Genomic DNA, 25,129 nt, shown 5'->3' with positions numbered 1-25,129 from the left:
TCTCACACCCATTAAACTATGTAATTGAAATCCCTGAGCAGCTTCCTTCCTCTCAGCGAACTGAGGTAGGAAGGTCGCCTGAATCTTTGTAGTGACTGGGTCTATTGATACACCATCCAAAGTGTAATTAATAACATCACCATGCTCAAAGGGATATTCAATGTCTGCTTTTAAAGTTTGTACCCATCTACCAATAGGTGTCTGTCTTTGTGAGGCATTGGAAAACCTCCCTGTTCTTTGTGGTTGAATCTGTGTTTGAAATTCACTGCTCGACTGAGGGACCTTACAGATAATTGTATGTGTGGGGTACAGAGATGAGGTCGTCATTCAAAAAACATGTTAAAACACTATTACTGTACACAGAGTCCATATAACTTGTGACTTGCGCATATTTTTACTACTGAACTTATTTAGGTTGCCATAAAGGGTTTGAAAAATGATTGACTCAAGATATTTTAGCTTTTCATTCATTTGCAAAAAATGTGTACTTTTACATTATGGGGTATTGTGTGTAGGCCCGTGACACCATAATAATTTAACCAATTTTAAATTCGGGCTGTAATGTGGAAAGTGTAAATGGGTGTGAATATGGTATTATTCAATATATTGATATAAGCCTATTAACTTGATCAAAGTGTCGAAACTGCAGTTGTCAACTGTGTGCGTTCCGTGTAACAAAGCCCGTCGCAATTTAATCTATTTTAAATTCTAGCTGTAACAACAAAATGTGGAAAAAAGTAAACGGGTGTGAATTCTTTCTGAACTCACTGGGTTCAGTAAAAGGTTAAGTATAGAACAGGGGATAAAGTCTCGACCCCTTTCCAGAACCAGGAAATACCGGCTGTACCAGCCGTCCTGGATCCGACATAGAAACCACTCTGATTGCCCACACCTGCAGACGGGAGGATATTACCTGCCTCAAAACGGGCACCGAATCCTCGGGGACAGTTGAGGTGATGACCCTGCAGAAGCGTGTGGGGACGCGCAACAAATTGTAGCCTGTACCCCCAATCAAAGTTTAGTCGCGTACAAAGATTTGCAGATGTTATCGCAAAGGGGCAGAGAAATGCTTGTGTTTCTAGCTCCAACAGTGCATTAATACAATACACACAACATTCAAAAAGTTAAAAAGAAAGAAATCAGAATGAGCAATGTCTGAAATATAAATATATTCTACCCAGGCGGCCACCCCAAACCTTGTCATTGTAATAGTTGTTGTGTTTATATTGCATATTTTAACATTGTATTTTATTAAGTGTTTTGCTAGTTCAGGATTTTACTATTTGATCATTATATATGATGTTATGATTATAAATTGGTTAACAATTCAGTCTGACTGAGAAACCAATAAAACCTTCTACTACTAGAACTTACAATAGATCTTCCAGAACATTCTCTATTGATCCCCCACCTACATCACTTATGAAGATTTTAACCCACTTAACCCCAAAAGACTCTACTTATAGTCATTTCTGAAGAATATTTATTTTATGTGATGAGTGATAGATGTACATTTGTCCTTCATTTTAGGTTCAAACCTGCACACTGAACACTTGTTTTAATATGGTGAAACTATTTATTCCTTGTTAAAATATTTTTTCAAAAGAAACATTGATTAATAGTCAAATCATAGTGTGAAAGCAGATGAGCTGGTTCTGCTCTTTTTGGTGATTTTCTGGGGTTTGGTGGTATAAAACAGTGTAACCCATATAGATAGGTTGGCTAGGCACATTTTAACAAGTAACCTTTTTGTTAAGCTTGCATTAAATTGCCCCTCCCTGTTGCACACAACATGCTTTCATTCCCTGTCACTTGGGGAGTTATGGCTGATTTAAGATGAAATCGTCAACCCTTTTACAGTCAACCCGGTTACTTTAATTGGCACTTTTCTTAAATTTGAGCTCTTGAAATGGGAAAACATGATTTATGAAGTGGAATGTGCTCTTTACAGCAGAATATTAAAATTTGCTTAAATATATATATTTTTTACAGCCTTGCACTACCCAAAATGCGCACTTTGCTGGAACAACCCATAAATAAAGGATTAATAAAATATTTTAACAACTCATTGAACTTCATTTACTGGAAAGTATAGTCTTCTGTTGGAGCAGGCTCGTCATAAATCTACTTTAATTGAAAAGTGATGTCCCTGACACAATACTGGGGCCATGTTCCATGTTTGTTATTGTTTGTTTGAAGTCATCTTTTTCAATGCATATGTAAACTAATGAGAGATGGGTTCCTGCCAGTGAGTGGAGAGTTGCTTAGACAAATCAGCCTCCTTTAGCGCTCAACAACTTAACTCAAGCCTGCTGTGTCCCAGTCTCCCACTATGCAGTCTCTGTCTCGGCCATAAACACATGCTCCCACCGCCACCCTCGCAACCTTACGACAGTTCAATGAATTCATATATTAGTGTTCTGCGATGCCGTTTGCCAACTGACTCGCTTCGACACGTCCCTGTGGCGCTCAAGGACCTAGTGTTTGGATGCAGTCCATGTTATGTTCATACCTGAACAGAATCACAAAAGAAACAAGGTTCGGTCCCTGAGACCCCAATGGAACTGGGCAAGCAGTCAGACAGCAGTACAGCCGGCTTAAAATGAAATGGAACTCGCATTCTAAATCCAAAAAGGCTTTCAGGATCAGTTTTACAGTTCAACATATTTTGGGGGTATTTAAGGAGCTAACATCATTTCGCCAGTACTCATCCTGTACAAGCCAAGACCCTTCTATCAAACGTGTACTTTTTAAGTAATGATAAAAGGGAAGCAGCACAGCCCTAAATCAACAGAACAAATTGAGGTTACTAAAAATCGATCTGGTTCTACAGATCCAGTGTCCACAAGGTTTCTCTTTGAACTTCTCTTCTAGAAAGAAGTATAACGCTAACTAGGGCTGGGCGATATGGCCAAAATCTCATATCCCGATATAGGTCATTTCATATCCCGATAACGATACATAGCACATTTTCTGTAAATTCAATGAATAAATAGTTTACATAAAATGACTCCATGTAAAGGCCTATTTCTTAACACATTTTGAATTATACTCAACAAATAAATGGTACTTACTCATATTTGATTATTTCTCCTTTTACTTAGAACCTTTGCGCAAATGGTCAATTAAGCATGTGGTGAGATATAAAATATGGATGTATAAAATCTAAAAAGGTGAATAGAAAACACTTCAACTGCAGTTGCAAACATGAATAAATACATATTTATTTAAGGGGCTTGCCTGTTTTGTATGTTGTTATTTTGGCATTAATACGTGTTACATATCAATTTGCATTTGGTACCTTCGGTCGAGTGTTCTCACCAACTCATGAAACCGCGTTTCTGGACCGTGTAAAAACCCTGTCTTTGCAGATGTAAGTTGTAACGGCAGCTGTTTTCTCCTTCCGTCTTCATGATTCTTTGCCATATGATGTGCCGCGGGCAGAAGCCTCTTGCAACGTCTGGGTCGGGGGTCTGTTTTGAGCACTCGACTGTACTTTTTTGAGTCTCATCCGTAGACTCTCTATGTACTGTTTCACATGATTCTTGCTTAGGTGATAAAAAACAAAAAGAGGTCAGTGGTGTTTGAGCCTGATGTCGGGACTGGTCTGCGGCATATTTAGCAGGGGACGGTTTTCTGGTCCGTGTCAGACTTTCCATACCCAAACCACGTCCATGCAACCGAAGTAGCCCCTGTTTGTACGAGCTCCATGTCTCTGTGCTCTGTGTCACGTTCACCCTCTTCCACGTTTGTTTGTGTTGCAAATTTCCTTCCACATGCAAAGAGTTATCCAAACAAAGAAAAATATTGCCGTAAAGAGTGTGATTTGCGACACAACAAAATAAAAAAATACAGCATAATATGTTTTTTTTTCTATTGTCACGCGATATATATCGTCATTTTGCCCAGCCCTAGTGCTAACCTGAAGGAAATTCTGCCCATTGATGTTCTGATTAATTAGAGTTGAAAATAATAAATACAAAAAGTATGTGGATACCCCTTCAAATTAGTAGATTTGGCTATTTCAGCCACACCTATGGTGACAGGTGTATAAAATCGAGCAAACAAGCATGCAATCTCCATAGACAAACATTGACAGTAGAATGGCCTTACTGAAGAGAACAGTGACTTCCAACGTGGCACTGACATCGGATGCCATATTAACAACTCAGTTTGTCAAATTTCTGACTGGTCAACTGTTAGTGCTGTTGTTATTGTGAAGTGAAAAAGTTTAGGAGCAACAACGGCTCAGCAGCGAAGTGGTAGGCCACACAAGCTTAGAACGGGACAGCAGAGTGCTGAAGAGCGAGAAAATTGTCTGTCCTCGGTTGCAACACTCACGACTGAGTTCCGAACTGCCTCTGGAAGCAATGTCACCGCAATAACTGTTCAGCAGCAGCTGTTCAGCAATTGAGGATGGCTTTCACTTCAGCAGTAATAAATTCATTAACTTCTTTGAGGAAAAGGTAATGATTATTAGAAAGCAAATTACGGACTCCTCTTTAAATCTGCGTATTCCTTCAAAGCTCAGTTGTCCTGAGTCTGCAAAACTCTGCCAGGACCTAGGATCAAGAGAGACACTCAAGTGTTTTAGTACTATATCTCTTGACACAATGATGAAAATAATCATGGCCTCTAAACCTTCAAGCTGCATCTGGACCCTATTCCAACTAAACTACTGAAAGAGCTGCTTCCTGTACTTGGCCCTCCTATGTTGAACATAATAAATGGCTCTCTATCCACCGGATGTGTACCAAACTCACTAAAAGTGGCAGTAATAAAGCCGCTCTTGGAAAAGCCAAACCTTGACCCAGAATTATTTTTATTTTTTTAACTAATCGGCCGATATCGAATCTTCCATTCCTCTCAATTTTTTTTAGAAAAGGCTGTTGAGCAGCAACTCACTGCCTTCCTGAAGACAAACAATGTATACGAAATGCTTTTTTAGACCCCATCATAGCACCGAGACAGCACTCGTGAAGGTGGTAAATGACCTTTTAATGGCATCAGACCGAGGCTCTGCATCTGTCCTCGTGCTCCTAGACCTTAGTGCTGCTTTTGATACCATCAATCGCCACATTCTTTTGGAGAGATTGGAAACCCAAATTGGTCGACACGGACAAGTTCTGGCCTGGTTTAGATCTTATCTGTTGGAAAGATATCAGTTTGTCTCTGTGAATGGTTTGTCCTCTGACAAATACATTTCGGTGTTCCTCAAGGTTCCGTTTTAGGAACACTATTGTTTTCACTATACATTTTACATCTTGGGGGTGTCATTCGAAAACATAATGTTAACTTTCACTGCTATGCGGATGACACACAGCTGTACATTTCAATGAAACATGGTGAAGCCCCAAGATTGCCCTCGCTAGTAGTCTGTGTTTCAGACATAAGGAAAATTTCTACTTTTAAACTCGGACAAAACAGAGATGCTTGTTCTAGGTCCCAAGAAACAAAGAGATCTTCTGTTGAATCTGACAATTAATCTTAATGGTTGTACAGTCGTCTCAAATAAAACTGTGAAGGACCTTGACGTTACTCTGGAACCTGATCTCTCTTGACTAACATATCAAGACTGTTTCAAGGACAGCTTTTTTCCATCTACGTAACATTGCAAAAATCAGAAACTTTGTCCAAAAATTATGCAGAAAAATGTATCCATGCTTTGGTTACTTCTAGGTTAGACTACTACAATGCTCTACTTTCCGGCTACCTGGATAAAGCACTAAATAAACTTCAGTTAGTGCTAAATACGGCTGCTAGAATCCTGACTAGAACCAAAAAAAATTGATCATATTACTCCAGTGCTAGCCTCCCTACACTGGCTTCCTGTTAAGGCAAGGGCTGATTTCAAGGTTTTACTGATAACCTACAAAGCATTACATGTGCTTGCTCCTACCCATCTCTCCTGCCGTACATACCTACACGTACGCTACGGTCACAAGATGCAGGCCTCCTAATTGTCCCTAGAATTTCAAAGCAAACAGCTGGAGGCAGGGCTTTCTAGCTGACTTGCTGCACCCTCAACAACTACTGTGATTATTATTATTTGACCATGCTGGTCATTTATGAACATTTGAACATCTTGGCCATGTTCTGTTATAATCTCCACCTGACACAGCCAGAAGAGGACTGGCCACCCCTCATAGCCTGGTTCCTCTCTAGGTTTCTTCCTAGGTGTTGGCCTTCTAGGAGCCACCGTGCTTCTACACCAGCATTGCTTGCTGTTTGGGGTATTAGGTTGGGTTTCTGTACAGCACTTTGAGATATCAGCTGATTTGATTTGATCAGGGGCTTCATGAAATTGGTTTCCGTGGCCGAGAACCCGCACACAAGCCTATGATTACCATGCGCAATGGCAAGTGTCGACTGGAGTGGTGTAAAGTTCGCCGCCATTGGACTCTGGAGCAGGGGAAATGCGTTCTCTGAAATTATGAATCACGCTTCACCATCTAGCAGACGCAAATCAGGGTTATGCATAGTTCCAACTGTTAAGTTTGGTGGAATAGTGGGGCTGTTTTTCATGGTTTGGGCTAGGCCCCTTAGTTCCAGTGAAGGGAAATCTTAATGTACAACATACAATGACATTCTAAACAATACTGTGCTTCCAACTTTGTGGCAATATTTTGGGGAAGGCCCTTTCCTGTTTCAGCATGACAATACCCCCATGCACAAAGCGAGGTTCATACAGAAATAGTTTGTCGAGATTGGTTTGAAAGATCTTAACTGGCCTGCACAGGGCCCAGTACTCAACCCCATCGAACACCTTTGGGATTAATTGGAAGACAGTCTGCGAGTCAGGCCTAACGTCAGTGCCAAACCTCACTAATGCTCATGGCTAAATGGAATCAAGTCCCGCAGCATGTTCCAACATCTAGTGGAAAGCCTTCCCAGAACAGTGGAGGCTGTTATAGCAGCAAAAGGGTGGACCAACTCCAGATTAATGCCCATGATTTTTGAATGAGAACGTTCGATGAGCAGGTGTCCACATACTTTTGGTTATGTAGTGTAGATTAGTTTCATTGTGGGGTATTTACTGAAACGAGCAGGAGGCTGAAGAAATTCGGCTTGTCACCAATAGCACTCACAAACTTCTACAGATGCACAATCGAGAGCATCCTGGCGGGCTGTATCACCGCCTGGTACGGCAACTGCTCCGCCCTCAACCGTAAGGCTCTCCAGAGGGTAGTGAGGACTGCACAACGCATCACCAGGGGCAAACTACCTGCCCTCCAGGACACCTACACCACCCGTTGTTACAGGAAGGCCATAAAGATCATCAAGGACATCAACCACCCGAACCACTACCTGTTCACCCCGCTATCATCCAGAAGGCGAGGTCAGTACAGGTGCATCAAAGCTGGGACCGAGAGACTGAAAAACAGCTTCTATCTCAAGGCCATCAGACTGTTAAACAGCCACCACTAACATTGAGTGGCTGCTGCCAACACACTGTCATTGACCCAACTCCAGCCATTTTAATAATGGGAAATGATGTAACTATATCACTAGCCACTTTAAACAATGCTATCTTATATAATGTTACTTACCCTACATTATTCATCTCATATGCATATGTATATACTGTACTCTACATCATCGACTGCATCCTTATGTAATACATGTATCACTAGCCACTTTAACTATGCCACTGTTTACTTTGTCTACACACTCATCTCATATGTATATACTGTACTCGATACCATCTACTGTATGCTGCTCTGTACCATCACTCATTCATATATCCTTATGTACATATTCCTTATCCCCTTACACTGTGTATAAGACAGTAGTTTTGGAATTGTTAGTTAGATTACTTGTTGGTTATCACTGCATTGTCGGAACTAGAAGCACAAGCATTTCGCTACACTCGCATTAACATCTGCTAACCATGTGTATGTGACAAATAAAATTTGATTTGATTTGATTTGAAAGATTGACTTATTAAGCAAAAAATACAAGGTCATGGCTTGGAAGTTTGAAACGCAGCGTGGAGGCTTCTTGTTTACCTCACCATCATAATATGGTTTCCTTCTAAACTGTCAAAAAAATCAGTTGTACAAACATGATACAATGCAAATAGCCCGGGTAGCCATTTCATTACGTTCAGGAGTCTAATGGCTTGGGTGTAAAAGCTGTTGAGAAGCATTTTGGTCCGAGACTTGATGCTCCAGTACCGCTTAACATGCGGTAGCAGAGAGAACAGTCTATGACTGGGGTGGCTGGGCGTCTTTGAAAAGTTTTAGGGCCTTCCTCTGACACCGCCTGGTAGAGAGGTCCTGGTTGACAGGAAGCTTGGCCCCAGTGATGTACTGGGCCGTTTGCACTACCCTCTGTAGTGCATTGCGGTCAGAGGCATTTCAGTTGCCGTACTAGGCAGTGATGCAACCAGTTAAGATGCTCTCGATGGTGCAGCTGTTTGAGGATCTGAGGACCCATGCCAAATATTTTCAGGCTCCTGAGAGGGAATAGGCGTTGTAGTGTCCTCTTCACGACTGTCTTGGAGTATTTGGACCATTCTAGTTTGTTGGTGATGTGGACACCAAGGATCTTGAAGCTCTCAACCTGCTCCACTGCAGCCCCGTCGATGGAAATGGGGACGTGCTCGGTCCTCCTTTACCTGTAGTCCACAATAACCTCCTTTGTCTTGATTATGTTGAGGGATAGGTTGTTATTCTGGCATCACCCAGCCAGGTCTCTGATCTCCTCCCTATACGCCGTCTCGTCGTTGATCAGGCCTACCACTGTTGTGTCATCGGCAATTTTAATGATGGTGTTGGAGTTGCGGCTGGCTGTGCAGTCATGAGTGAACAGGGAGCACAGGAGGGGACTGAGCATGCACCCCTGAGGGGCCCCTGTGTTGAGGATCATTGTGGCAGATGTACTGCTACCTACCCTCACCACCTGGGGTCCAGGTTCTAGTTGCAGAGGGAGGTCTTTAGTTTAGTGGATAATTTACATTTACATTTAAGTCATTTAGCAGACGCTCTTATCCAGAGCGACTTACAAATGGTGTTAATGTGCCTTTCAAAGCACTTCATGGCTCCGGATGTGAATGCAACGGGTCTGTAGTCATTTAGGCAGGTTACCTTAGTTCTCTTGGGCACAAGGAATATGGTGGTCTGCTTGAAGCATGTTGGTTTTACAGACTCAATCAGGGACATGTTGAAAATGCCAGTGAAGACACCTGCCAGTTGGTCAAGCACATGCCCGGAGCACACGTCCTGGTAATCCATCTGGCCCAGCGGCCTTGTGAATGTTGACCTGTTTAAAGGTCTTACTCACATCGGCTGCAGAGAGCGTGATCACACAGTCATCCTTAACAGCTGATGCTCTCATGCATGCATGGATGCCTGCCTCAGTGTTGCATGCCCACACCTTGAAAGTGGCAGCTCTACCATTTAGCTCAGTGTGAATGTTCCCTGTAATCCATGGCTTCTGGTTGGGGTATGTACTTATAGTCAATGTGGGGATGACATCCTCGATGCACTTATTGATAAAGCCAGTGACTGATGTGGTGTACGCCTCAAGTTTGCAATAAAGGCATTTCACTGTACTTGTGCATGTGACGTTAAAAGCCCATTTTGAAAGACAACACAAGTAAAACAGTCAAAGTAAAAATTTATTCAAAAGTTTTTTTTTAAGTACTACTCAAAAACTACAATACCACTACACCCACAGCCATAGACTGAGGAAAAGCCTGTTACTTGTGACATTGTATCCAAAACACTCCATCTATCTTAAAAACAGTGTTTGAGGCCTCCCGGGTGGCGCAGTGGTTAAGGGCGCTGTACTGCAGCGCCAGCTGTGCCACCAGAGACTCTGGTTTCGCGCCCAGGCTCTGTCGCAACCGGCCGTGACCGGGAGGTCCGTGGGGCGACGCACAATTGGCCTAGCATCGTCCGGGTTAGGGAGGGCTTGGCCAGTAGGGATATTCTTGTCTCATCGCGCACCAGCGACTCCTGTGGCGGGCCGGGTGCAGTGCACACTAACCAAAGTTGCCAGGTGCACAGTGTTTCCTCTGACATATTGGTGCGGCTGGCTTCCGGGTTGGATGCGCGCTGTGTTAAGAAGCAGTACGGCTTGGTTGGGTTGTGTATCGGAGGACGCATGACTTTCAACCTTAGTCTCTCCCGAGCCCGTACGGGAGTTGTAGCGATGAGATAAGATAGTAGCTACTAAATAATTGGATACCACGAAATTGGGGAGAAAAAGGGGTAAAAAAAAAAAAAAGTTTTTTAAATAAAGTGTTTGCATTTCGCATTCCTTCCATCCCAGTTCATGACAAACAAACAAAGTCTGAACACTCCGTTCCACTGCCGGTACAGTATATTTGCTAGATTTCTTTGAGTAAGACGGCACTTAGTGGGCCAGATTGGTAAGTCTTAGCAAGTGAACAAGCTCTAGAGTACCCGATACAGTCAGAAAGACAGTCTTGGAGAAAAGGCCACGCTGCCGATATTGCATCTATGTCCCTCCGTTCTCATACCATCACCTATTTCTCTCTCACTGGCACTGACGAGAGACAAATCTTCATTTAGCAGAGAGATCGGTGGGTGCAAACACACAGATCTAGTCCTTAGATTACTCTTGCCTCTTATGGGTTCAGCCAATGGGTTGCGTCACCTCGAGGGACTTTGAGTCAGTCTAACTGAAGGTATGACCTTTTCACGCCATCGTACCAAAAAGGGTAGGCCCATACTCGTGTCACCAGTGGACCCATAGGCAGACAGACCTCTCCACTGTGCATTATTGATAACGTATACAAGTCTATGTGAGAGATGTGCTAAAATGTCAATTCTAGGCCGATACTGATTTAAGTGATATTTTCTTGGTCAGGATTTGGCCAAAAACCATACGAAGAGTCTTCCATTCACTGCTACAAATAAATCAACAGACAAATGGAATGACAGATGCTAACCCACTATGGATAATATACAGTTTCCGTAGTGACAATCACACCTTTCATATCCACGCCTTTAAGTACCCGTGCAACGCTGGGGCTTTTAAAAAGAAAAAAATGTTCCACTCCCTGTGAACTTTGAATAAACGAATGAAACTGCCAGCCAGCACCTGCCCACCTGCCAACACATCTGTGTTACCATGGCAAGTGTTAGCCTTCAGTGTGAAGTGCCGACTGCCGGGAACACCAGCCCCACGGGTAACCAAGTTCAGCAAGCATGCTATGCCCACACCACTCACTCAGAGCAGATAGGGAGAACATGTCACTGGCCGTTTCATGTTTACACATCCCTTTCTACTTGTCAAATAGGACACACCAGCAGCTATCTGTGGCAGTTGTGCTTGAATGTAGCAGAAGGATAGAGGAGTTTCCTTCTTCATGTTGCGGAAAGTCAGAGTGGTCTGTTAAGCCTTTGCTCTCCTTTACTTTTTGCTCTGCTACAGTGGGTGTTCTGGCTTTTCTTTGGCAAAGCCATACATATTTCTGGAGAGGAGGAAGGAGGAGAAGTGAGCACACACACACATTTCCTGGGGTCATTAAGGGACACCATATGATGTGGCACGTGTGCCGAGGCTGGGGAAATGGGAACGGTGTGTTTTATGGGAGCAGATAGGACTTGCAGATTCCCAAACCAGAATGGACTTGCTGCCTGCGAGGACAAAACGCCAAACGAAGAAATATTGTGTGCGATGACAATAGCAATGTTGAGAGAGGGGAGAGTAAGCAAGTGAGGTCAAGAGAGGTAAAAGTAGTCAGGGGATATCGACGACCAAGAGAAAGTTAACAGACCATGACCAAGTGTGTGGAGAGATGGGAGACAGGGAGATATCTAAAATAGCATTTCCCAGCCGTGACCTAAGGGTGTGAGATCAATCCCAGGTGAAATAAGCTAATCTTGACAGTTCATCGCGAAACAACGTATTTCATCAGTGCCATGGTGACCTTAAAATGAGCCTGAGAAGAAGTCTTTGAAACATCTTTAAACCCACTAACTGAAGGCAATGAGGACACAATCAAATGAAACAGTACATGACCTCTGCCGTCCCGGATACTAAAGGACAGTGCGTGAACCCTCCAGATGCCAACCACACGGATCTGGGTACAAAACGCCTTTACAAGTCTCACTGCAAAATCAAACAAACACATCAATTCACCGTGAATTGTCTCAAATTCATTTTATAGGGGACATGCGCGCATGGAGCTTGGAACCTCAAAGCATAAGCCCGAGTCACATCTTGATCACGTTAGTCAGTTTCTTTGCTTTGGAAAGACCCCGTCTGGAAGGGTATTGTGTGTCATGGGAGGTCGAAGCAGTCAAAATAGCTATTTTGGAGAGAGCTGAAGCTATGGGTGGAAAGTAATAAGAGATTCATTGTAGGGAGAGGGCCTGAGCTCCTCAAGGTCTTCCAGGTCCAAGGCCTTTCGGCTGACGGGTCTGGTTTGTGAGGCATGAGAAGTGCCATCTCCAATCACTGCTAACTGATCCACCACTCTATTACTGACTGCACACCCTCAACAAACGGTTTCACACTGGCCAGATCGTAGTCTGACCAGGACTGGAAAATGCCTCTGAATCACTGACTAGGCACTAATATGAATCTGGACTAGTTTTGAATATTGACGAGGAGCCGTACGATGCGATAGAAATCTCTGATCAAAATTAGATTGTACAAGAGCCAGCTCAAGAGCACTTAAGATGTAGGCCACTGAAAACAACAACAGACTGAAGGTCTGTCAAAGAGGATGATATGGGTTTTTATATAAATTACCACACTGGCTTTTGACCCAGGAGCAAGAGAGAGGGAGACTTTCCACATTATATCATTTGAGCATGGTGGTCTGGCAGGGCCAAACCAGCCATTTTGTTTATCCCTTAAATGAACGACTATTACATTTACTGGACTGCCGCAGACAGCGGCACAAAATACAGTTTTTCCCTCCATTTCTACAGCAATTTCTGTCTATTCCCTTTGTCAACAAGAGACTTGACTGTATATTTAGATCCCTGTGTCGCCGCCGGTTACCACCGGGGTAGATGGCTCCGGATGGAGGGAACAGGAAACCCAGAGCTATCGTGCTAATGATCACATGTACTAAGAGACACACGTCTATAAAGACCCACCGGGATCAAACAGATAAGAACTGATTGAACTGACTCATATGGACAATCTGGGCATGGATGTCCGCTGTTCAAAGACTGACGAGAGATGCAGGAGCAGACAGTGACTCATAGATTTATATGAAGTCCTAATTGGACTCCCGTGTTCGGATGTGGGTCCATGGACCAACAAGCTGAGCGTGTGTGTACTCACTCACTCACGAGCCCATCGACCCATTTACTGCAAGACGATGTTAGCGCAGGTAGGTATTCCTAAAAAACAACCACTGAATTAAAAAACAGACTGAATTCTTTCTGACATGTACTTGAGGCCAAGAACAGCACTGACAGTTGAAATCAATGGATCGGAGAATAATACTATTTACTATCATCTGATGGCGCCAATTGTGCCAGCGATTTTTCTTTCCTTATGTCAGCATATAGACTGGCACATAATGAATCATAGCAATTCTCAATGGAGTCGGAGAAAGCCAACTCAGATGGAACAGGATAAAGATTGGAGGTTACAATGCTCGGAGTTATCCCTCTGAACAATCGTTTGATGAAATGTCACATCTCCCCTTTAGTAGCAAAAGATCTAAGGCTCTGAGGCCAGAGAGGGCTGTGTGACTTGGGTAATTCTGGCCACAGTCGTCCTCTGTAAATCCAAAATAGCTGGTGAGTCAGAGGGCTCGGCGGGAGGGTGAGTCAAGAGAAGAAAAGAAGAGGTTTGTGACAACTGTGCCGGCTGACCGGCCCTACATGTGTAGGACTAGTTTCAATAAAATGCTAAATGTAAATTAATGTGGAAATTCCTGAAATAGCTGCCTTGTGTGAATGACCCCGTGTCTGAAAAAGGCTCAGCATCAGCAGAAGTTCTAGCCACAGAGCAGGCGGGCAGGGAGCACCCAGGGCAGGGAGGCAGGGAGCACCCAGGGCAGGCGGGCAGGGAGCACCCAGGGCAGGCGGGCGGGGAGCACCCAGGGCAGGCGGGCGGGGAGCACCCAGGGCAGGCGGGCGGGGAGCACCCAGGGCAGGCGGGCGGGGAGCACCCAGGGCAGGCGGGCGGGGAGCACCCAGGGCAGGCGGGCGGGGAGCACCCAGGGCAGGCGGGCGGGGAGCACCCAGGGCAGGCGGGCACATGGAGCACCCAGGGCTAGCCCTCAGTCAGTCAGGGTGACCAGGGGCACCAGGGTTTGACCTCACTCTTCACCTACCCTTTGAATATTAGGCCTACTATAGGATTGGAAGTGGAGGATTCTGGGTAGTCAGAGGGGTGACAGATGGAGTTGCGTAAGCACACATAAGGGGTCTGTTTCACATTAGAGATTAAGCAGGGACGTGGACTAGATTGCACTTTTAGGTAGAATGAATGATCATTTTGTTTCATAGACATATTCCTGGACAGCAGTTAATTTGATTTAAAATGGTTCCACTCACACTCAATAGTTCTGGGCCGGTGTCTGATTTCCCAGTTACATCAATGCTAATGAAATAACATTTTTAGTTCTCTGTTACTCCTGGATTTACTCAATATGGGTTAGTGAAACCAACCATAAAAGTGAAACATTTCCCCTATCGTCAGGCAGCTATGCCCCCTAAATTGCTGTGCAATGCGAGTACAATCAATCTAGCTCTTCAAATGCAGATATGGAAAGCTAGACTAGTTTCAAAGGCGACCTTTATGTGCTATACATTGTAGCACCTAAGGGGACCTACACTGGTAAAAACCTGTAATTCAACCACTCAGCAGCCAGCACTTCCCAACTAAGACGACAGGAGTATTTCACACAAGAAATCCATTATGGCACTCAGTGGATGAATACCTATGTCTTGTCTAGTCTTCACTCTAACACCCCCCCCCCCCATTGCAGAGGTAGACCATTTGCAATGATGATACTGAACCATGGGGGATTTGGTTTTCTGTACGTTGTGACCAAAACAGGCACTGCCAAGACAGACAAAAACCTTTTAAAACCACAGTACTTCAGCATAGCCATTTCTGGGTAACCGAACCCATTTCCCCGTCTACGAACCCACCTTTCGTGCATAAAAGGAGCCAATATTCTATTCCATGTCAGGGTTGTTTTCATTAGCTGGCCCCACTGTCTGAAATCATAAAAGGGATTCTCTGCTTTCACTTTGAGAGGAATCAGTAGTCTTACGTAAGCTTTTATTTTGTACTTTTTTTAAACAGACACCCGCATTTGTTCCTAATTTAAATCTGGACCATGAAGTTTTTTTATGATTCAGATTTATTAAAAGATAAAACAAAATATTTTAACGTTGCATTCATGGCATATCGGGTACAAAGAACATGGCGATTATTTAGCCTGTGGTTAATTCATCCTCTCCAGTTAATTGCGTGATTTAAAAAGGTTCTCTACTCATCCACAACCACCAAATAATGCCACATGGGGCATATAGGGCAACACACAGAGACTGCTGCACAACAACACATTCCCTGGCAGTGTTGTCGGCTTTTGAATTTCACGGCTATAGGGCTGAGTGAGGACATAATATCTTACCAAGAGAAAACAGAATAATATGTAATAGGAGAATGAGGAGATAGCCCCCTATGAAATGACAAGGAAATGGGGGAAGTAAAAAGGAATGAGGGTGGACAATCCACAACACGTTTAGCTGAAGGAGAGGAGAGAGGAGAAAACAGTGGAGAGGAAGACAAGTGTTGTTGGCAAGGTGAAGACGGGGGCCTTGCCCCCGAGAACCATAAGCGGTGTATAAACACACTATTCAATTTCATAGAGCCGGTTTAATGGGGGCGGCCATTGCTGAAAATCACCCCGTTTATTTGAGAAAATAGTCTCTGAACAAACGGCCCATAACAGACTGTTGCTGACTTAATTTGAAGCATCCCGTTGCCAAGACAATAACAATACATGCCATCGATTCCAATTGGGCTCGCTATTAAATTTCTGGTCTGAGACCACAATTTTGATCTTGTGCCTTAACTGTCAGTTATAAGATTTACTTGGCAGCGGCAGGCCTCGCAGAGCTTACCAACTGTGTCATGTGCTGCACCAGAGGGACTTTAAAACTGCATGATAAAACAGGCAATATAAAAATCCATCCGGCATTTTTGCCAGAGTGCAGTGTCCCCAGCGGTTTGCCACGTTCACAACAAAACACAATGTGGCGGCAAGTTTGAAGTGGACCATTTAAAATGCGTGGCATTGGCACATCTCGGGAGGTGACAAAATACAGGGCCTTCAGAAAGTATTCGTACCTCTTGACTTATTCAATGTTTTGTTGTGTTACAGACTGAATTCAAAATGTATTACATATATTTATTTCTCACCCATCTGCTGGTGAAGTCATCTCCCAGTGTCTGGTGGAAAGCAGACTGAGTCAGGTTTTCCTCTAAGATTTTGCCAGTGCTTAGCTCTTTTCCGTTTATTTTTTTGCCTGAAAAACTCCCCAGTCCTTAACAATTACAACCATACCCATAACATGATGCAGCCACCACTATACTTGAAAATATGGAGAGTGGTACTCTGTAATGTATTATATTGAATTTTTCCCAAACATAACACTTTGTATTCAGGACAAAAGTTTAAAAAATGTGGCAAAGCAATTCAGATATAGCCCTTGGTTCTCTCCAGACCTGACTGCCCTTAACCAACACAAAAACATCCTATGGCGTTCTGCATTAGCATCAAACAGCCCTCGTGACATGCAACTTTTCAGGGAAGTTAGAAACCAATATACACAGGCAGTTAGAAAAGCCAAGGCTAGCTTTTTCAAGCAGAAATTTGCTTCCTGCAACACAAACTCAAAAAGGTTCTGGGACACTGTAAAGTCCATGGAGAACAAGAACACCTCCTCCCAGCTGCCCACCGCACTGAGGATAGGAAACTCTGTCACCACCAATAAATCCACTATAATTGAGAATTTCAAAAACCATTTTTCTACGGCTGGCCATGCTTTCCATCTGGCTACCCCTACCCCGGTCAACAACCTGCACCCCCCACAGCAACTCGCCCAAGCCTTCCCCATTTCTCCTTCTCCCAAATCCAGTCAGCTGATGTTCTGAAAGAGCTGCAAAATCTGGACCCCTACAAATCAGTCGGGCTAGACAATCTGGACCCCAATCTGAGCCGAAATTATTGCAACCCCTATTACTAGCCTGTTCAACCTCTTTCGTGTCGTCTGAGATTCCGAAAGATTGGAAAGCTGCCGCGGTCAATTTTATTTGTCACATACACATGGTTAGCAGATGTTAATGCAAGTGTAGCGAAATGCTTGTGCTTCTAGTTCCGACAATGCAGTAATAACCAACGAGTAATCTAACTAACAATTCCAAAACTACTACCTTATACACACAAGTGTAAAGGGACAAAGAATATGTACATAAAGATATATGAATGAGTGGGGTGACACTCTAGACCCAAACTGCTACAGACCTATATCTATCCTACCCTGCCTTTCTAAGGTCTTCGAAAACCAAGTCAACAAACAGATTACTGACCATTTCGAATCCCACCGTACCTTCTCCGCTATGCAATCTGGTTTCAGAGCTGGTCATGGGTGCACCTCAGCCACGCTCAAGGTCCTAAACGATATCTTAACTGCCATCGATAAGAAACAATACTATGCAGCCATATTCATTGACCTGGCCAATGCTTTCGACTCTGTCAATCACCACATGCTCATCGGCAGACTCGATAGCCTTGGTTTCTCAAATGATTGCATCGCCTGGTTCACCAACTACTTATCAGACAGAGTTCAGTGTGTCATATTGGAGGGCCTGTTGTCCGGACCTCTGGCAGTCTCTATGGGGGTGCACAGGGTTCAAATCTTGGGCCAACTCTTCTCTGTATACATCAATGATGTCGCTCTTGCTGCTGGTGAGTCTTTGATCCACCTCTACGCAGATGACACCATTCTGTATACTTCTGGCCCTTCTTTGGACACTGTGTTAACAACCCTCCAGACGAGCTTCAATGCCATAAAACTCTCCTTCCGTAGCCTCCAACTGCTCTTAAATACAAGTAAAACTAAATGCATGCTTTTCAACCAATCACTGCCTGCACCTGCCCGCCCGTCCAGGATCACTACTCTAAATGGTTGACTTAGAATATGTGGACAACTACAAATACCTAGGTGTCTGGTTAGACTGTAAACTCTCCTTCCAGACTCACATTAAGAATCTCCCATCCAAAGTTAAATCTAGAATTGGCTTCCTATTTCGTAACAAATAGGAATGCTGCCAAACATACCCTCGTAAAACTGACCATCCTACCGATCCTCGACTTGCGACGTCATTGACACAAAATAGCCTCCAATACCGTACTCAATAAATTGGATGCAGTCTATCACAGTGCCATCCATTTTGTCACCAAAGCCCCATATACTACCCACCACTACGACCTGTACGCTCTCATTGGCTGGCCCTCGCTTCATACCCATCGCCAAACCCACTGGCTCCAGGTTATCTACAAGACCCTGCTAAGTAAAGCTCCCCCTTATCTCAGCTCGCTGGTCACCATAGCAGCCAGCATCCACCTGTAGCACGATATACCTCGAGCAGGTATATCTCTCTGGACACCCCCAAAACCAATTCCTCCTTTGGCTGCCTCTCCTTCCAGTTCTCTGTTGTCAATGACTGGAACGAACTACAAAAATCTCTATAACTGGAAACACTTATCTCCCTCACTAACTTTAAGCACCATCTGTCAGAGCAGCTCACAGATTACTGCACCTGTACATAGCCCATCTATAATCCTCATTTTCTCACATTGTATATAGACTTATTTTTCTATTGTATTATTGACTGTATTTTTGTTTTACTCCATGTGTAACTCTGTGTTGTTGTATGTGTCGAACTGCTTTGCTTTATCTTGGCCAGGTCGCAATTGTAAATTGGAACTTGTTTCGAAGAGCCCTTACTGCTGCTCGATCATCGTATTTTTCCAACTTAATTGAGGAAAATAAGAACAATCCGAAATTCCTTTTTGATACTGTCGCAAAGCTAACTAAAAAGCAGCATTCCCCAAGAGAGGATGGCTTTCACTTCGGCAGTAATAAATTCATGAACTTCTGAGGAAAAGATCATGATTATTAGAAAGCAAATTACGGACCCCTCTTTAAATCTGCGTATTCCTTCAAAGCTCAGTTGTCCTGAGACTGCACAACTCTGCCAGGACCTAGGATCAAGAGAGACACTCAAGTGTTTTAGTACTATATCTCTTGACACAATGATGAAAATAATCATGGCCTCTAAACCTTCAAGCTGCATCTGGACCCTATTCCAACTAAACTACTGAAAGAGCTGCTTCCTGTACTTGGCCCTCCTATGTTGAACATAATAAATGGCTCTCTATCCACCGGATGTGTACCAAACTCACTAAAAGTGGCAGTATTAAAGCCCTCTCTTGGAAAAGCCAAACCTTGACCCAGAAAATATAAAAAACTATCGGCCTATATCGAATCTTCCATTCCTCTCAAAATTTTTAGAAAAGGCTGTTGTGCAGCAACTCACTGCCTTCCTGAAGAAAAACAATGTATACGAAATGCTTCAATCTGGTTTTAGACCCCATCATGGCACTGAGACAGCACTTGTGAAGGTGGTAAAAAACCTTTTAATGGCGTCAGACCGAGGCTCTACATCTGTCTTCGTGCTCTTAGACCTTAGTGCTGCTTTTGATACCATCGATCGCCACATTATTTTGGAGAGATTGGAAACCCAAATTGGTCTACACTGACAAGTTCTGGCCTGGTTTAGATCTTATCTGTCGGAAAGATATCAGTTTGTCTCTGTGAATGGTTTGTCCTCTGACAAATCAACTGTAAATTTCGGTGTTCCTCAAGGTTCCGTTTTAGGAACACTATTGTTTTCACTATATTCGACCTCTTGGGGATGTCATTCGAAAACATAATGCTAACCCTAACTCTCACTGCTAGGCGGATGACACACAGCAATACATTTCATTGAAACATGCTGAAGCCCCAAAATTGCCCTCGCTAGAAGCATGTGTTTCAGACATAAGGAAGTGGATGGCTGCAAAATTTCTACTTTTAAACTCGGACAAAACAGAGATGCTTGTTCTAGGTCCCAAAAAACAAAGAGATCTTCTGTTGAATTTGACAATTAATCTAAATGGTTGTACAGTCGTCTCAAATAAAACTGTGAAGGACCTTGACGTGACTCTGATCTCTCTTTTGAAGAACATATCAAGACTGTTTCAAGGACAGCTTTTTTCCATCAACGTAACATTGCAAAAATCAGAAACTTTCTGTCCAAAAATGATGCAGAAAAATGTATCCATGCTTTTGTCACTTCTCAGTTAGACTACTGCAATGCTCTACTTTCCGGCTCCCCGGATAAAGCACTAAATGAACTTCAGTTAGTGCTAAATACGTCTGCTAGAATCCTGACTAGAACCCCCCAAAAATATAATATTACTCCAGTGCTAGCCTCCCTACACTGGCTTCCTGTCAAGGCAAGGGCTGAATTCAAGGTTTTACTGCTAACCTACAAAGTATTACATGGGCTTGCTCCTACATATCTCTCTGATTTGGTCCTGCCGTACATACCTACACGTACGCTACGGTCACAAGATGCAGGCCTCCTAATTGTCCCTAGAATTTCTAAGCAAACAGCTGGAGGCAGGGCTTTCTCCTATAGAGCTCCATTTATATGGAATGGTCTGCCTACCCATGTGAGAGACGCAAACTCGGTCTAAACCTTTAAGTCTTCACTGAAGACTCATCTATTCAGTGAGTCATATGATTGAGTGTAGTCTGTAGACAGACTGTGAAAAATGCTCTCTTGCAACAGCTGCATAGTGTGGATCCCAGCCTATGGAATAAAAGTTCAAAAGATTTGACATGGGATCTCAGATCTGCAAAACAGCTAGACCATTGAGAGCATCTTGACTGGCTTCAGTACCGCTTGCTATGGCAACTTCTCAGCATCCGACAAGGCAGTACAGAGGGTAGTGCGTAGGACCCAGTACATCACTGGGGCCGAGCTCCCTACCATCCAGGACCTCTATACCAGGCGGTGTGAGAAGGCCCTAAACATTTTCAAAGACTCCAGCCACCTACCAGGCACAGACCAGGTCTGGAACCAACAGGAACCTAAACAGCTTCTACCCCCAAGCCATAATACTAATCAATAGCTGCACAGACAATCTGCTTTGACCCTCTTTACACAAACTCTTTTGACTCGTCACATATGATGCTGCTACCAGCATTTATTATCTATTCTGTTGCCTAGTCATTTTACCTCTACCTACACTACCGTTCAAAAGCTTGGGGTCACTTCGAAATGTCCTTGTTTGTGAAAGAAAAGCTATTTTTTTTATCCATTAAAATATCAAATTGATCAGAAATACAGTGTAGACATCACTAAATGTTGTAAATGACTATTGTAGCTGGAAACTGCAGATTTTTTTATGGAATATCTCCATAGCCGTACAGAGGCCCATTATCAGCAACCATCACTCCTGTGTTCCAATGGCACGTTGTTAGCTAATCCAAGTTTATCATTTTTAAAGGCTAATTGATCAATAGAAAAACATTTTGCAATTTTGTTAGCACAGCTGAAAACTCTTCTGATTAATGAAGCAATAAAACTGTCCTTCTTTAGACTAGTTGAGTAAATGGAGCATCAGCATTTGTATGTTCGATTACAGGCTCAAAATGACCAGAAACAAAAAACTTCTGAAACTCGTCAGTCTATTCTTTTGTCTTCTTATGCCTTAAGGGGAAAGCAATCTAAAAGTAATCAGATTACGTTACGGAGTTTGGGTAATCCAAAAGTTAAACTACTGCTAACGACTAGTAACTAACGTATTGCATTTAGAAAGTACCCTACCCAATCCTGAGTGTGTGTGTACACAAATTATATAGCCTAGCATGCGTCTTACCTTGCAAACGGTCTCAGTGTCCCAAGGCAAGATGGTCTGTAGATCTATGAGTTCGCAGGACACACCTAGTTTCTCCTGAGCCATGTTGGCCACTTCCCTCAGCACATGGATCTGTAAGGCAGGAGTCAGCGATCAAGACCGTGCATTCCATTCTAATCCACAATGGATATTAGAACATTTTATAATACCATCAAGAACCCTTTTAGAATCAGCAGAAAACCACTACACAGCACCCCTTATTAACTTTCAAGTCAGTTTGGACTAATGAAGGAAGTTGCTTGGATAGACTACATGTTTATTGGCAAATTAGAAAGCTGTATGTTTCCAGATAATGACTGCTGTGCCATTGAATCATCGGCAATCTAACAGCAGGACATACTGGCTCCATCATTATTATCCCCAAGCCGTGCATCAGGGCTTTGAGTGTGTCTATGAATGTGTGTGAGGGTTAATGAACTAAATCTATTCATGTGTGTGTCTTGGGTGATAGTCATGAGTCATAACCAGACAGCAAATTGATAAAAAAGAAACACAGCAATCTATAAACTTCTAACCCATTTAGACAAGATTCGACAACGGGCATATTAAAAAGATAAATATTCTGGTTTTAGTCAACCATGCTAGAAATGAGTACTAATACACTGAATATTGCTGAAGAAATGACAGAGCCTAGTACTTCTGTCAAGACATGAACAGGTTTAAAGTGTGCAATAAAATGAAACTTTACAATATAAACAGTAGGACTAGCAAAATGAACCCCTCTGTTTCGTCCATTAGCAGGCCCTCAATGCAGGTTCCAGGCGCGGTTCCGACCGCTCCACTCGCTGGGAGTTGTTTTCTTTTCACTCGTCCATGGAAGGCTGATGGATTACCGGAGTAATGGGGTGGCATTTTAAAAAGCCCAGATTTCGACTACTTAGGTGTCTTTTTCATCTTTGCAAAGTGACAGCTTTGATGGAGATGATTTCCCAATCATTCCCGGCCCTCAGGATTAGAACCCCTCTGCTATTCAGCTGTACCTACATGAGTCTATTTTTCTGGGTGGGTTAAGCCCGTTAAGTGGGCGAGCAGAATCTTTGTAAGGGGCAACGACACCAAGAGCGCTATAGAGAACATAATACCCTCCTGAGGAAAATAAATCAGGGGAACAGGAGTTGAAGACAACGGAAGGCCTTGTGTAGACGTGGACTGTTAACACCGTGGAGCAGCGTCGGGCCAACGGAGACGTCAGTGTCGACACGATAAATCACAAACCCCTGTTGAGAAAACCCCTGTTGAGAGGCGTGGGCTTGTGATGGAGCTAGGAGTTAATCCATGGCTCGTCCCTGTCGGCTTAAAAATGTCAAAGACCGAAGACGTAACGCGGATGTCCCTACCTCTGCCCACCTCCAAACCATAAACAATGACTTCTGGCTAAGGTCATGACTCATGCACAGTCAGATGGATATATATAGCTCCATCTCCTCTATGGCTCGAGTACGTAGAATCAACCCATGGCTCCTTCTTCCACGTCTCACCTGTGTTCCCCACGCGACCAGAGTGACGTCACTTCCTTCCTGTATAACCTCGGCCTGCGAAAGTGGGATGGTGTAGGCCTCTGTAGGGACCTGCTCCACTGCAAAACAAACAAAGAAAAAAAACAAACACAACCTTTATCTCAATTGTTTCAAAACCGGTACTCTCATCTCCTCCCCTTCATTTGCACAGATTGTAAATGACTTGACCGGTGAAAACCCTATGGTGGAAGTTAATCTTGCAAATTCTTGTAGATCAGTCCAGTGAAGAAAAATATCTTAAATGTACGGCCAACATTCACGACAGGAATATGATCGGGGGGGGGGGGGGGGGGTCAATCCCGAACACACATCAATCACTCTGTTATGGCCAACTGTGGTTGCTCTGTCAAACGATGGTCCATAACCACCCGCAGAGCTCAATGATGGAGAGAGTGACAAGGGAAACAACCGGCACACTCACAAATGAAAGCCTACAATCTGTGCTTCCAGTTAGGAACAAAGTCTCTGGCTCATTTGAAATGCTTTTTCCAGACCTCAATCAATCACGCGGAGCCTTGTGTGCGCCTCGCCTATGGTCCTCTGTACCCCCAATCCATAAAATGTATGCACACATGACTAAGTCGCTTTGGATAACAGCGTCTGCTGAATGGCAAATATTATTACTATTACTTGCATTATTAATTATTATAATAAAATAATGCAATCAATTATTGCACTAACAATCAATGATCAATGTGGACAACATAGTTCAAATTGTGTTCCACACACAAGGGACATTATATTCATGCATCTGACTTTCTCTTGGATCCTTTCCCAAAGAGACTAACCGTTTGGCAGCCTATTTATGGAAATCTTGGAGTTCATAAACACTTGGTGGCAAAACACCGGAGGCACCAACATGGCCTATTATGTAGTTATGTGGTAACAACATTACACAGGTCTTTGGTGCTCAACATACACACGCTTCAGAAAGTGTGTGGGTGTTACGTGGGGAGACGGGTGCTCTTTAAAAAGTCTCTTGCGTGGTAACACATTAACTGCAACGGTATGTGGGCGTACTATTGATACTCAAGGGCGACATTACGGTTTTCCAACTCCACAATATACTTCCCAGAAGTCGGAATGACTTCCACCCATTCTCCCTCTAGAGGTTAAGAAACAGGCTGTCGACTTCAAGTTTCGAGAAGGAATTTCAAACGAGTGAAAAGAGCTACCTCGTGCAAGCCTTTCACAACCCAATCCTGAAGTCAGTGTGTGTGCTGGTACGTGGTTCAAATGAATCATGGATTGAATGGAGTGTGAATGATAGATTCACCTTTAGGCCACATGGGACATTTATTTACAATTAAAATGTCTTCCAGATTTAAGTGATGTCAGGGATGGGAGGGCGTTTATTTTTGGTTAATCAGTATTTCTCAGAGCAAGTCATCTAATCATCAGGGTGATTCAGAAAGATGTGGAATTGGAAAAATAAAAAAATGCACTCTTTCAAAATAAAAATAAACTCCAGAGACGGAATTTCAAACGATCCCTCTCTCTCGGAACATCTTGAGATGCTTATAATACGTAAGCAAACAAGAAGCTGAAATTCATAGGTTTTTCCAGAATCTACTAAATTAAGCTTACACAGAAAGCAACAACAAGCATCAAGTAAAAC

General features: G+C 43.4%; 1 protein-coding gene across 1 annotated transcript in view; it reads right to left on the bottom strand.

Moving 5' to 3' along the window:
* LOC124005866 (2-oxoisovalerate dehydrogenase subunit beta, mitochondrial-like) overlaps positions 1 to 25,129 on the bottom strand; it is a 92,597-nt gene that overhangs the window by 32,468 nt on the left and 35,000 nt on the right. The window contains exons 7-8 of the mRNA XM_046315492.1: positions 23,473 to 23,570; positions 21,956 to 22,066 (exon numbers count right to left, since the gene is read on the bottom strand). Coding sequence (XP_046171448.1) covers positions 21,956 to 22,066; positions 23,473 to 23,570 — 209 coding nt within the window. The remainder of the gene's footprint in view (positions 1 to 21,955; positions 22,067 to 23,472; positions 23,571 to 25,129) is intronic.

Source organism: Oncorhynchus gorbuscha, linkage group LG19 (assembly GCF_021184085.1).
Source record: "Oncorhynchus gorbuscha isolate QuinsamMale2020 ecotype Even-year linkage group LG19, OgorEven_v1.0, whole genome shotgun sequence".
Classification (NCBI taxonomy): domain Eukaryota; kingdom Metazoa; phylum Chordata; class Actinopteri; order Salmoniformes; family Salmonidae; genus Oncorhynchus; species Oncorhynchus gorbuscha.
Note: the sequence above shows the minus strand (reverse complement) of the source record. Positions and strands in the feature narration are given on the sequence as shown.